The sequence below is a fragment of the Labrus bergylta genome, chromosome 6, assembly GCF_963930695.1.
Source record: "Labrus bergylta chromosome 6, fLabBer1.1, whole genome shotgun sequence".
Taxonomy (NCBI): domain Eukaryota; kingdom Metazoa; phylum Chordata; class Actinopteri; order Labriformes; family Labridae; genus Labrus; species Labrus bergylta.
In genome coordinates, this window is record NC_089200.1 from 3291345 (window position 1) to 3303792 (window position 12448).

At 41.0% G+C, this 12448-nt stretch overlaps 1 protein-coding gene across 1 annotated transcript; it reads right to left on the minus strand.

Annotated features, from left to right (window-relative positions):
• Positions 1-1131: 1131 nt before the first annotated feature.
• On the minus strand, positions 1132-5992 carry LOC110005563 (interferon-induced protein with tetratricopeptide repeats 1B-like). Its single transcript, XM_065956293.1, has 2 exons — positions 5988-5992; positions 1132-4285 (listed from the first exon to the last, which is right to left on the minus strand). The coding sequence occupies exons 1-2, from the start codon at positions 5990-5992 to the stop codon at positions 2995-2997; spliced, it is 1296 nt and encodes a 431-aa protein (XP_065812365.1). The 3' UTR covers positions 1132-2994.
• Between the last annotated feature and the right edge of the window lie 6456 nt (positions 5993-12448).

Genomic DNA, 12448 nt, shown 5'->3' on the forward strand with positions numbered 1-12448 from the left:
TAGACAATGTGTGTTATGGAAAATCAACAGGAGAGATACAACAAATCACAATATACATGGGTAACACTTTACAATAAGGTACACACATTTTGCATACTTACTGGGAGACGAATGGGAAACTAACCACTAGATATAATCCAGAGTGTATATGTGAAAAAGGCTCTAGGTAACCATTAGTTAACAGGTAGATTTGTGTGGTTTATCCAGCTTTCATTATCCGTTAAATAATAATTCACTACTCTACAACATGTGATGAAGAAGTACTCAATATCTACCCAGTACTGAGTGGTTTTCTAATGGTTACTTGAAACTTTAATCACGTTATTTTTGCATTTCAGCATGAGCATACAAAATAAAAGTTTGGGTTTGGTGCTACATTACACAAATTTCCTACCAACATAACTTGAACTGCTCTTCTGCTGTTGCTCGTTTGGAGCAACAAGTGGTTCATCCATGCCATGATTGATGGTTAGTCTTTCACTGTGCCAAGACACACATGATCAGAACATGTGCTGCTGTGAAATGTTCTTATTCTTCCTGACACAATAAGTGTATAAAAGGCTCAGACAGTAGGTGGCCTTCCTGTTAATTGCTCACGCTCCTCCTGCGTGTTGATGACGTAAGCATCTCTAGCTTTTTGCTTCTGCCTTTTCCTTTTCAGTCGCTACATAACACATGACTGTTGACTCTGTTTGAACTGTCTGTATTGTTTAAAAATGATTGTATATGTATAATGGCTGAATAAAATACTCATACATACAGGATCAGTTTGCCAGCGTGCGTGTGTTCGGAGAGGAGAGCGGCAGATTATAAATTCACCGTACTCTGCAACATGATGATGAATCAGTTTATGGACGCCATCTTGTAATACTCTTAGTTCACCAGCAGATGCCGCCTGTGCTAGTTATAAACCCAGGCAGTAAAGTGTATGTGAAGTTGTTAATCTGTCTAAAGAGCTAATTTCTTTCATTTATGTTCATTGAACTCAAATATTTCTGCCAAATAACTTACTCTAATAATTGTCAGACGCTTATGATCTGACGAGGCTTAAATTTCTAGCTCCGTCCTCCTGATAGTTTAGAACTGAAGAAGGTGAAACTACTGAAACAAAAAACTTCAAGACGATTTCTTGGTGTGCACACTGTTCATTTATTGGTATGAAGCTTAAACACAGCTTGAGCAAACAGGAGCATCTTAATATATAATTTTCAGGTCACAGAAAATACATTTTCACATGAACAATGAGGACTTTAAATTTCCAAAGTGAAGCACATTCTTATAAAATCCATTAATTCTAAAATCTGAAAATACAGCATTGAAAAAACACAACAGAAGCAAAATACATGATAATCACAATTCACACATTTCTTCATTAAGTATTCACCATGACGACCGTGTTTTACAGAGGACGTCACACCTACCAGGAGCTAGGGTGTAAGATTTAAAGGTCACATAGTCTCCTCCTCTTCAACCAGTTTAAAAAATTCTCAGAACTTCCAAAAACATGTGTGAAGTTTCTTGTTCTAAATCCACTCTGATCCTGTATTTGATCATGCCTATAAACCCCTCTATTTTAGCCCTGCTCAGAACAGACTGTTTCTGTGTCTGTACCTTTAAATATGTAAATGAGCTGTGTCTGACCACGCCCTGTCTCTGGAAGGGCTTGGGTGTACTTGGTCTTTCTCGCTCCATGTCCTATTGTTTACGGTGAGAAGGCAGACTCAGAGGGCAGAACAAACACCTAGCTGTGGGAGTGTCACCCACCTGGGGGAGGGGCTACTGCCCTTTGTGATGTCAAGAAGGGAACTCCGTCCTGAATTAGTAAGTCGTTCCCAACTCTCTCGCGCTCTCTCTCTCCCCTGTTTCTAACTCTATTTACTGTCCTATCTCTAAATAAACGCATAAAAGCCCAAAAATAAAAATAATTAAGAAAATATATATATTTTTTTTTTTTAACCAGGAAAAAGTCTCATTGAGATTAAAAATCTCTTTTACAAGAGCATCCTGACCAAGACAGGCAGCAGCACAATTACAGGGTTTCACACATAAAACACTTAACAACAATGAACATAAATACAGGAATCACAAAAAGAACCAGTTCACCAGAATCTGTCATAAGTCATGAGCAACAAAGCGATCAAAAAGTACAATACGAGTTAGCTAAAAAATCTACAGTCAGATATTTCTGCCTCCAGATCATTAAGTAGACCTTTAAAAACATTCAAGGAAACCAGCTCCCGAAGACTTAAAGTATCTTGCAACCGATTCCAAGAAGAGGGAGCAGCATACTTGAACGCCCTTTTTCCTAATTCCGTACGGGCTTTAGGGATGGTAAGAAGGTGAAGATGGTAACTTCCATTACTTTATATGTAGCTCTGTAGGTAGGATGGAAGCAGACCGAGAATACCCTTATAAATAAAAATATGCCAGTGATTTAGTCTACGTGCAGACAAGGCAGTCCAACCAACCCGAGCATACAAGGAGCAGTGGTGAGTAAGGGCTTTTAGATTGGTGATAACCCTCAGTGCCCCATGGTAGACAGTATCCAACGCATGTAGGCTTTGCCAGGATGCGTGCACGTAAAGAGCATCGCCATAGTCTAGCACTGACATAAAAGTGGCAGCAACAAGTGTTTTTTTGGCCTTAAATGAAAAGCAAGACTTAATTCTAAAATAAAATCCTAATTTTAACTTGAGTTTTTTTTAACCTGTTGTTGAATGTGAGACTTAGAAGAGAAAATAATAAAAGTAAACCTTCCTTTAATTTATTTCAAATAGTTTTGTATGGCAAGAAATTAGTTTTTAGTTAGTTTTTATCCTTATTTTTTGGACGCCCTGGCAGAATTGGCCCCCTCCTGTTATTCATTCTTCTCCAGGATTCTGTTGCTCTTTATTACCACGTGTGAAAGCAATACGCCTTTGTAGAAATTATTATTATTATATTATTATTTTTTGCTTGGACAAAATTGTCCCCCCTAAATTTGCCTCCCTATCTTTACTGCCTTGGCTCTTGCAGATTTCTGAGAAACTCCTCTATTTCTCTGCACATTATGCCTCTGTCTTTAGTCTTCTCCAGGATTCTGATGCTGTTCTCACGGCTGAAGGATATTTCTGGTATTGCTGCTGCGTTCATGTGATACTGTATCGACCTGTGGGAGTCATTTTGATGAAAGTATAAATGATTTGCATATATGTTGTAAAGCATCTGTTTGTCTTCAGGTTCTGCAGGTTCATTTTTGAGCAGTTTCTGAAATATCTGCTCAGCTTTGGCCTTGCTGTGATGTGACTTTGCATAGATAGTTGCGAGGTCTATTTCCCTTTTGAGTGAAGAGTGAGGGTAAAGAGAGATCAGCTCCTCGTGGAGAGCGATTGCTCTGTCCATCATGCTTTGTTCTGGGGAACTACTGCTTTTATAAATGATCCTCCATCTGTAGCAGACTGCAACAAATTTCTTCAGATAACGCACATCTGGATGTTTTTTCAGAACTTTCTCTGCCAAATCAACGGCCTCATCAACAGATATGTGTTCTATGTAAAGGTTTAGTAAGGCCCACATGCCACTGTTACTGCAGTTACTGCTCACATTTTTAGCCAACTCACGGACTTCATCTCGAATGTTTTCTCCTTTATCAGCAAGTTGTTCAAGGTAGAGCGCAGCGAGGTACAAGTTCTCTGGATCCCGTTCCTTGGCTTGTCTCATTTTCTCCAAGAGGTCAGGGTCCAGCCTTGTGTCACTGAAGTTTTTGACCTTCTTTAACCATATGACATAGCTGGTGTTCCAATCCACCATTTTCGGCTGCATCCTGGCAGCTTTCTCGTAGTAATCAACAACCAGCTTCTTATCCTCTCCGAAGAACATCAGGGTCCAGGCCTTTTCAGCGCAGATCTCTGGATGGAGGTCGTCCTGGGATGGAGATGGGTCTTTTTCCATCAGGGCATCAACCTTTGACAGGTAAGCCTGACTCTCTGCTTGATCTCCCAGGTGGTGGTGCAGCCAGGCCAGGTTCCCGTAGTTCACCACTAACCAAGGACCCTCATCTGCTACTCTCAGCTTGTTGAGTGCCTCCGTAGCCTTCTGGAACAAACTGTTAGCCTCTTCATTTAACCCCAGTTTATACTGAATGAACCCCCACAGGTTGTAAATGTGGCCCAGCCATCTATTTCCCTTCTCTTTGCTGAAGTCCTCCATCTTGTGCGTGAGACGTAAAAGTTTCGGCCTGCTGCGGTCCAGGTCCCAGGTGAAGTGGCACTGCAGGGACTCCAGTGTGGTTTGACTCTGAGCAGCACTGATGGAGAATACAAAAACAAACATTTAAACACATCAGCAGCTAGTTTTGACTCTTGTGTTCTTATTTGTTATGTCTCGTCTTGCAGTGTCTCCTTTACTCTTCTAAACTGTCAATCACTTTTATTACCCTATTATATAGTCAGACAATCAAGTAAACTTCTCAGATAAATAAAAAACAGACTAAATTATTTGGTGGACATCACTGCATGGGCTCAGGAACACTTCCAGGAGACATAGTCTGTGAACACGTTAGCTGAAACTCTACCATGTGTAGGGTTGCCACCTTCCAAGCAGAAAAACAAGGGACACCCCGCAGCGGGTTGCAACTCAGTAGGGGCCTCACTGGCCCAACGGTGGGGTGGGGCACCAGTTGTGGTGAATCATGATTTAAAACGTGGTTTTAATGAACTAATAAGAGTCATACTTAAAGTTTTAAGTGCTTTATGAACACATTTTTTTCTGAAATAATTTACAAAAATGCAAAACTTCAGTGTAAAGGCAGATACAGTAATGTATGCACAATGAAATGCACCTAACACGACTTCAGCAGATGATTACTATTAGCTATCTAATTTACAACTTAACTTAAACTTCAAATAAAGTTATTAACTTAACATTAATTCATTAACAGAGTATTATTGAAGTGCTTTTGACACTGCTGTAACATAGAGGGGAGCAGTAAGATAACAAATTTTTTATTAAATAAACAGTACGAATTTAATAGTATTTTCATTCATTTATTCTGTCCTCCTGTCTTTCGTTTTTGTTGTTTTCTTATGAAATCATGAATGATACTATTAATATGGTTTTGAACTATTTTCTTATTGTATTAATTAAGTGTCTACTGTCGATATATCGATGTTGTATTGATGATATCTCACCCAGGACAAACTGTGAATACAGATTTGGCTAAAATAAATACGTACCGAAAAATATTCACACTATCCAAACTATACTGGAATAACCTATTTATAAACATGGGAGAAAATATATTAAGTAGGCCTACAATAGTTTCCTTTACATTATATTCATTTTCACTGACACTGTCAAGCCAGGCATTACTTTCTACTCACGTCTGTATTTCTGCATCCGTTTACGTTTCAATGGTGCACGGTGCGGGAATCAGAGACACCTGCAGACATGTTTCCTTCTGACTCCTATGACTTTCTCTCACCCAATCACTGACAAGCTCTCATTGCTCATGCCAAAAAAGAACCAAACAAACCAACGGACACTCCGAGGAGGCGGGAACTAGCCGGCTGAATGATGCTGAGTTCAAAGCATCTTGGAAATACGGGACAAACCGCGTCCCGTATTGATTCAAAACGGGACGCAATATCAAAGTGTAAAATACGGGACGATTCCGTATTTTAAGGGACGGGTGGCAAACCTAACCATGTGTCATGATTTGGTTTTGTATTTGAGTTTCCCTGTTTTATCCCAGTGTTGCTTGTTTCCCTTGTGTGTTTCCTAGTTTTGTCTTCAGTGTTTTCTGTTTTATTTTGTCATTTATTATCCTCGTGTATCTCTGTGTTCTAGTGTGTTTTGTTAGATTCTTGAGTTCTGTGTGTCTTTAGTGTTTCATGATTTAGTTTGTAGTTGTCCTCAGTATTTCTTGTATTCCTGCCTCTGTGTGTTTCCCAGTGTGTTTGCCCTGATTGTCTTCACCTGTGTCGTTAGTCTCACCTGTGTCTGATTACCCCATGTCTATTTAGTCTCTGTGTTTCGTCCCTTCTGTGGCAGTTCATTGTATGTGTTTGTCGGTGCGTATGTTATGTCAGTGTCCCGGTGGCTCCCTGTTTTTGAGCCCTGTGTTTTTGTTGAACTTGTTGAAGTAAGTTTTTGTTTGGCTTTTTGTTAAAATAAATAGTTTAGTTAATTCTGCACTTGGGTCCACACCTCCTTGTTTTCCAATTGTGACACCATGCAAAGAGCAAGCTGTATATAAACCAGATCCAGAAACATTGCTGGCTTTCCTTGGGCCTGAGGTCAATTAAAATGGACTAAGTCGAAGTGGAACACTGTCCTGAGGTCTGACAATTCACAATTTGAAATCTTTTTAGAAAAAATGGACGCTGCATCCTCCGGAGCTAAATAGGAGAGGGACCATCTGGCTTGTTATCAGCGCTCCGATAAAAAAACAGCACCTGTGATGGTATGGGGGTGCATGGGTAAACTGCACATCTGTCAAGGCTCCGTTAATGCTGAACCATACATAAAGGTTTTGGAGCAACATATGCTGCCAAATAGAAAACCTCTTTTCTGGGAAGGCCTTGTTTATTGCAGCAGCATAATGTCAAACCACATCCTGCACACTGACAACAGAATGGCTCACAAGTCAAAAGCCTCATTTCCACCTAGCGGTCTGGTCAGTGGTCTGCACCTCCAAGGTCGCCCATGGGGGCCAAAAATCCAAAACAGCATTGAAATAACTCTCAAAACCTACGGGATATTTAAACTTGGCGTGTTTTCTGTTTGTCCTTTATTACTGCTGTCAGACGGAAAGTGGCGGTTCTTTTAACCAGTCAACGGACTGCGGTTTGTCTCGCTCCAACCTTTAGGGTTGGATTGGTACACTTGACACATAATGTGGATCTAATGTGTTTGGATTAAATCTTTTATTGGATTTAAACCGTTGGGACTCAGTTTGATGAATTATTATGATCAGGAGAGTTCAGTAAACCTTTAAACGGTTAAAAGACGTTGTTTGTTTGTCGGTGGTCTGACAGGTGGGTAGATTGTGACTGCTGTGGTGGTCTGACCTGCACACATTGGGCCGTCTGAGTAACAGGGTCAAATATACTGGTGCACCGTTTATGTTTTCATAATTATATCAGATCAGCATATTGATTTACTTTGTTTGACTGAAACCTGGCTGTGTCGAGATGAATATGTTAGTTTAAATGAATCCACTCCTCCCAGTCATTTTAATACTCATATACCTCGAGACACCGGACGAGGTGGTGGAGGAGCAGCTATTTTTAATTCTAGTCTTCTAGTTCACCCTCAACCAAAGCTGAATTTTTCTTCTTTTGAAAGCCTTGTTCTTAGTCTTTCACATCCAGTCTCAAGAACTTTTCAGCCAGTTCTAGTTGTTGTAGTTTACCGCCCTCCTGGCCCATATTCTGAGTTTCTATCTGAATTTGCAGAATTTTTATCAAATTTACTCCTTAGCAGTGATGGAATAATTGTTGTAGGTGACTTCAATATCCATGTGGATGTTGAAAATGATAGCCTTAACACAGCTTTCATGTCATTATTAGACTCTATTGGTTTCACCCAGGGTGTAAACAAACCTACTCATCGTTTTAACCACACCCTCGATCATGATGATGAATCAGTTTATGGACGCCATCTTGTAATACTCTTAGTTTACCCGCAGATGGCGCCTGTGCTACTTGTAAAGCCAGGCAGTAAAGTGTATGTGAAGTTGTTAATCTCTCTAAAGAGCTAATTTCTTCCAGTTATGTTTGTTGAACTCAAATATTTCTGCCAAATTACTTACTCTAATAATTAAAAGGAATATATTATATTATGTTGCACTGACCCCTATCGTCATGAAGTGCTTTGAAAGGTAACCAAGGTAACAGATCCACCGAGGATGCCATCTGTTCTGCTCTTCACCCAGCCCTCACCCACCTGGACACCAAAAACTTATACGTCAGAATGCTGTTCATAGACTTCAGTTCAGCATTCAACACCATCATCCCTCAGCAGCTGATCAGCAAACTGGACCAGCTGGGGCTCAGCACTTCCCTGTGCGACTGGCTGCTGGACTTCCTCAGCGAGAGGCCTCAGACAGTGCGGGTCGGCGGCAACACATCAAAAACCACCGTCATGAGCACTGGGGCCCCCCAGGGTTGTGTGCTCAGCCCCCTGCTCTTCATGCTGCTTACCCACGACTGCGCTCCATCCTTCAGCAGAAACCACATTGTGAAGTTCGCCGTTGACACAACAGTGGTTGGTCTCATCTTCAACAACAATGAGACACACTACTGGATGGAGGTCAGCCAACTGGCCACGTGGTGCAGAGACAACAACCTCTTCCTGAACGTCAACAAGACCAAGGAGGTTGTTGTCGACTTCCGGAGAGTCCCCACTCCTAAACCCCCATTGACCATCGACGGTGCTGCTGTGGAGAGAGTGAGCAGCACCAAGTTCCTGGGGGTTCACATCAGTGAGGATCTCTCCTGGACAACCAACACCACATAACTGGCCAAGAAGTCCCAGCAGCGCCTCTACTTCCTCCGCAAGCTGAAGAGAGCACGAGCCCCCCCATCCATCATGTGCTCCTTCTACAGAGGCACCATCGAGAGCATCCTGACCAGCTGCATCACTGTGTGGCTTGGGAGCTGCACTGCTGCCAACCGCAAGACCCTGCAGCGCACAGTGAAGGCTGCTGAACGGATTATCGGTGTCCCACTCCCCTCTCTTCTGGACCTCTACGGTACCCGCCTCACCCACAAAGCAACCAGCATTGTGCGTGACCCCACCCACCCCTCACACAGCCTCTTCAGCCTCCTGCCATCGGGGAGACGGTACCGCAGCCTGCGGGCCGGCTCCACCAGACTGAGAAACAGCTTCTTCCACCAAGCTGTCAGGAAGCTTAACTCTCTCCCTTCTCTTCCTTCTCTCCCCTCTGCCCCCACGAACACTGGACGTTGAAACCCCCTCCCGTATGCCACCAAGAACTCTGGACTAATAACTCTGAAGCTAACTATTCAAAAGTACACTCAGTTTACTGCACATTGCACATATTGCACAAGTTTACTTTTTCTTTCAATTTTATTTTATTTTATTTATTTTATTTACCATTTTGTACCTTTTGCACAATTTAGAATGTATTACTGTAAATATTATTTATCTTAAGATTACCTCATTTTATTTGATCTATTTTACCTTATTTTGGTTGTATTGCACCGCGGGACGGAGACAAACGAAGTTTCGATTCCACTGTATGTCTGGCATATTTTGAAATTGACAATAAAGTTGACTTTGACTTTGAATTTGATGTTAGAAATTAGTGTTTGTTTTCTATGTAATCTTTGTGCTGGATGTGAACATTGTTATTCATGTCATGTTTGTGATCCTGTATAAACCAGCTCTCTCAGAATGCTCCGTTTTGGTGTGTGTGTCTCTTTAAATGTAATGATAAAATCGTTTAGTGTGATAGGCTTTAGCAGAATTAGGACGCTTATGATCTGACGAGGCTTACATTTCTAGCTCCGTCCTCCCGATAGTTTAGAACTGAAGAAGGTGAAACCACTGAAACAAACAACTTCAAGACAATTTCTTGGTGTGCACACTGTTCATTTATTGGTATAAAGCTTAAACACAGCTTGAGCAAACAGGAGCATCTTAATATATAATTTTCAGGTCACACAGCAAATACATTTTCACATGAACAATGAGGACTTTAAATATCCAAAGCGAAGCACATTCTTATAAAATCCATTAATTCTAAAAACTGAAAATACAGCATTGAAAAAACACAACAGAAGCAAAATACATGATAATCACAATTCACACATTTCTTCATTAAGTATTCACCATGACAACTGTGTATTTACAAAGGACGTCACACCTACCAGGAGCTAGGGTGTAAGAATTAAAGGTCACATATCCTCCTCCTCTTCAACCAGTGTAAATAATTCTCAGAGCTCCTCAAAACATGTGTGTGAAGTTTCTTGTTCTAAATCCACTCTGATCCTGTATTTGATCATGCCTATAAACCCCTCTATTTCAGCCCTGCTCAGAACAGGCTGTTTCTGTGTCTGTACCTTTAAATATGTAAATGAGCTGTGTCTGACCACGCCCCCTCTCTGGAAGGGCTTGGGTGTACTCCTAGAATAAAGATTATAGGCTCTTTATTGTTGACTCTTTGGGGAAGCGGTCTTTCTCGTTCCATGTCCTATTGTTTACAGTGAGAAGGCAGACTCAGAGGGCAGAACAAACACCTAGCTGTGGGAGTGTCACCCACCTGGGGAGGAGTTACTGCCCTTTGTGATGTCATGAAGGGAACTCCGTCCTGAATTAGCAGTGTTTACCCTACCATTATATTACGGCCCCTCCCGCCCCCCCTGAAGGTCAAGTAAAAAAAAAAAAAAAAAAAAAAAAAAAAAAAATATATATATATATATATATATATATATTTTTTTTTAAGATTTATTTTTGGGCTTTTTGGGCCTTTATTGTAGGGATAGGATAGTGGATAGAGTTGGAAATCAGGGAAAGAAGTCATTTAAGGATACCTTTCCGACAGAAAAGGACAGCTGTCATTAAAAGTAACACATGAACACCAAGATTCCTTCAAGTGTTTGTGTCGTTGTGTCGCCGTGTCGGCATTTCTGCTTGTCCTCACCCCCCAACGCTGTAAACCTAGGGGAAACACTGATTAGTAAGTCGTTCCCAATTCTCTCTCTTTCTATCCCTTGTTTCTAACTCTATCCACTGTCCTATCTCTAAATAAATGCATAAAAGCCCAAAAATACTAATAATTAAGAAAATGATTGTAACTGGTGGCACCTGAGACGCTGCTATTCTCCATGAGGGTATAAAGGGGGGGTAGGAACAGAGAGGCAGTGTTTTTGTTCCCACCCGGAAGGAGAGGGACGGTGTACACCCTCATCCATGCCGGCTGTTTTGTTTGTTTGCGTCTGGGAAAACTGGTAAGGAAACATGCTTTGTTTTGTTTTGTGTTTCAAGTTTTATAAAGAGAAGGTATTAATACCAGAACTATAATGTTTCCAGTTGTCATTTGGTCAGAACGTTCGGACACATCAGGTGTGACTTCAGGGGCTGATCGCCAAGTGAGTGTCTCTGGTGTGTAGCGGAGCTGGCGATCGGTGAGACAAGTTTTGAATGTGGTTTTAATTTAGTTTTACTTAAATGGTTATAAAGTCGTGTACTTATGCCCTGTCCTCCATTTTTAGCAAAGTTGCCGGGCGTTGTACTTGGCAGGGGGTTGCTGGGAAGGTTTGGGCCCAGCACACCAGGTACGCACAGCGATATGTATTTTTTTGTCTAATAAAGCTATGGCCACTGTGTAATTGATGTTGAGGATATGTTTTTGTATTATGTTTATTTTGGGATTAGGGAAATGTATTAATGTGACCAACTAATGCTTCTATTTTCTTTGTTTCAGGGAGCCTGGCAGATTTCCTCTGCTGCTCTTACTGTGTGGGTTTTGTTTGTTTTCTTCGGTGTTGATTTTTGTTTCGGTATTTTGTTTCTAGTCCGCCTGGCATTATGAGCCAGTATTTGAGGCAACAGATCTATGGGGTTGCCTCAGTAGGCTGACTAGTTTATTTTTTGTTTTTCGTCTTGTTTGTTTTAATTATCACCATTTCCCCAGCACAGCGTCAGGGCGGACCATCAGGGAGGGTCAAGGTAATTTTGGTTGCGAGGGCAGTTGCAGTGATATTGCATGCTTATACATAGTGTGATTATAGTTGAAGTTGCAGTGATATTGCATGCTCATACATAATGTGATTATAGTTGAAGTTGCAGTGATATTGCATGCTCATACATAGTGTGATTATAGTTGAAGTTGCAGTGATATTGCATGCTTATACATAGTGTGATTATAGTTGAAGTTGCAGTGATATTGCATGCTCATACATAGTGTGATTATAGCTGAAGTTGCAGTGATATTGCATGCTCATACATAGTGTGATTATAGTTGAAGTTGCAGTGATATTGCATGCTTATACATAGTGTGATTAAGTTGCAGTGATATTGTGTGACAAGGAGTCTTTTTACTCCCTTGCTGTAGAAGTGTGACACTGAATTCCTCCTCAGTAAAGCATCAAAATACTCAAAGCCATACTTCCGCCTGTAAGACATTGAAATATGCGCCAATTATCTTATGGTGACTCATGAATTTTATGTTAGTTAATTTAATAAACCTGGGCACCTTTTCTCTTTAAATGTGTTTCTGTGTTTCATTTTTAACTGGTCATTTATTTGACCCCTGTGAGGGGACCTTCCAAAGTCTGAGTACCCCCGCAGGTCGGCTGTTACAATAATAAAAATAAACCTTCCTTTAATTTAATTCAAACAGTTTTGAATGACAAGAAATTAGTTTTTAGTTAGTTTTTATCCTTATTTTTTGGACGCCCTGGCAGAATTGGCCCCCTCCTGTTTTTCATTCTTCTCCAGG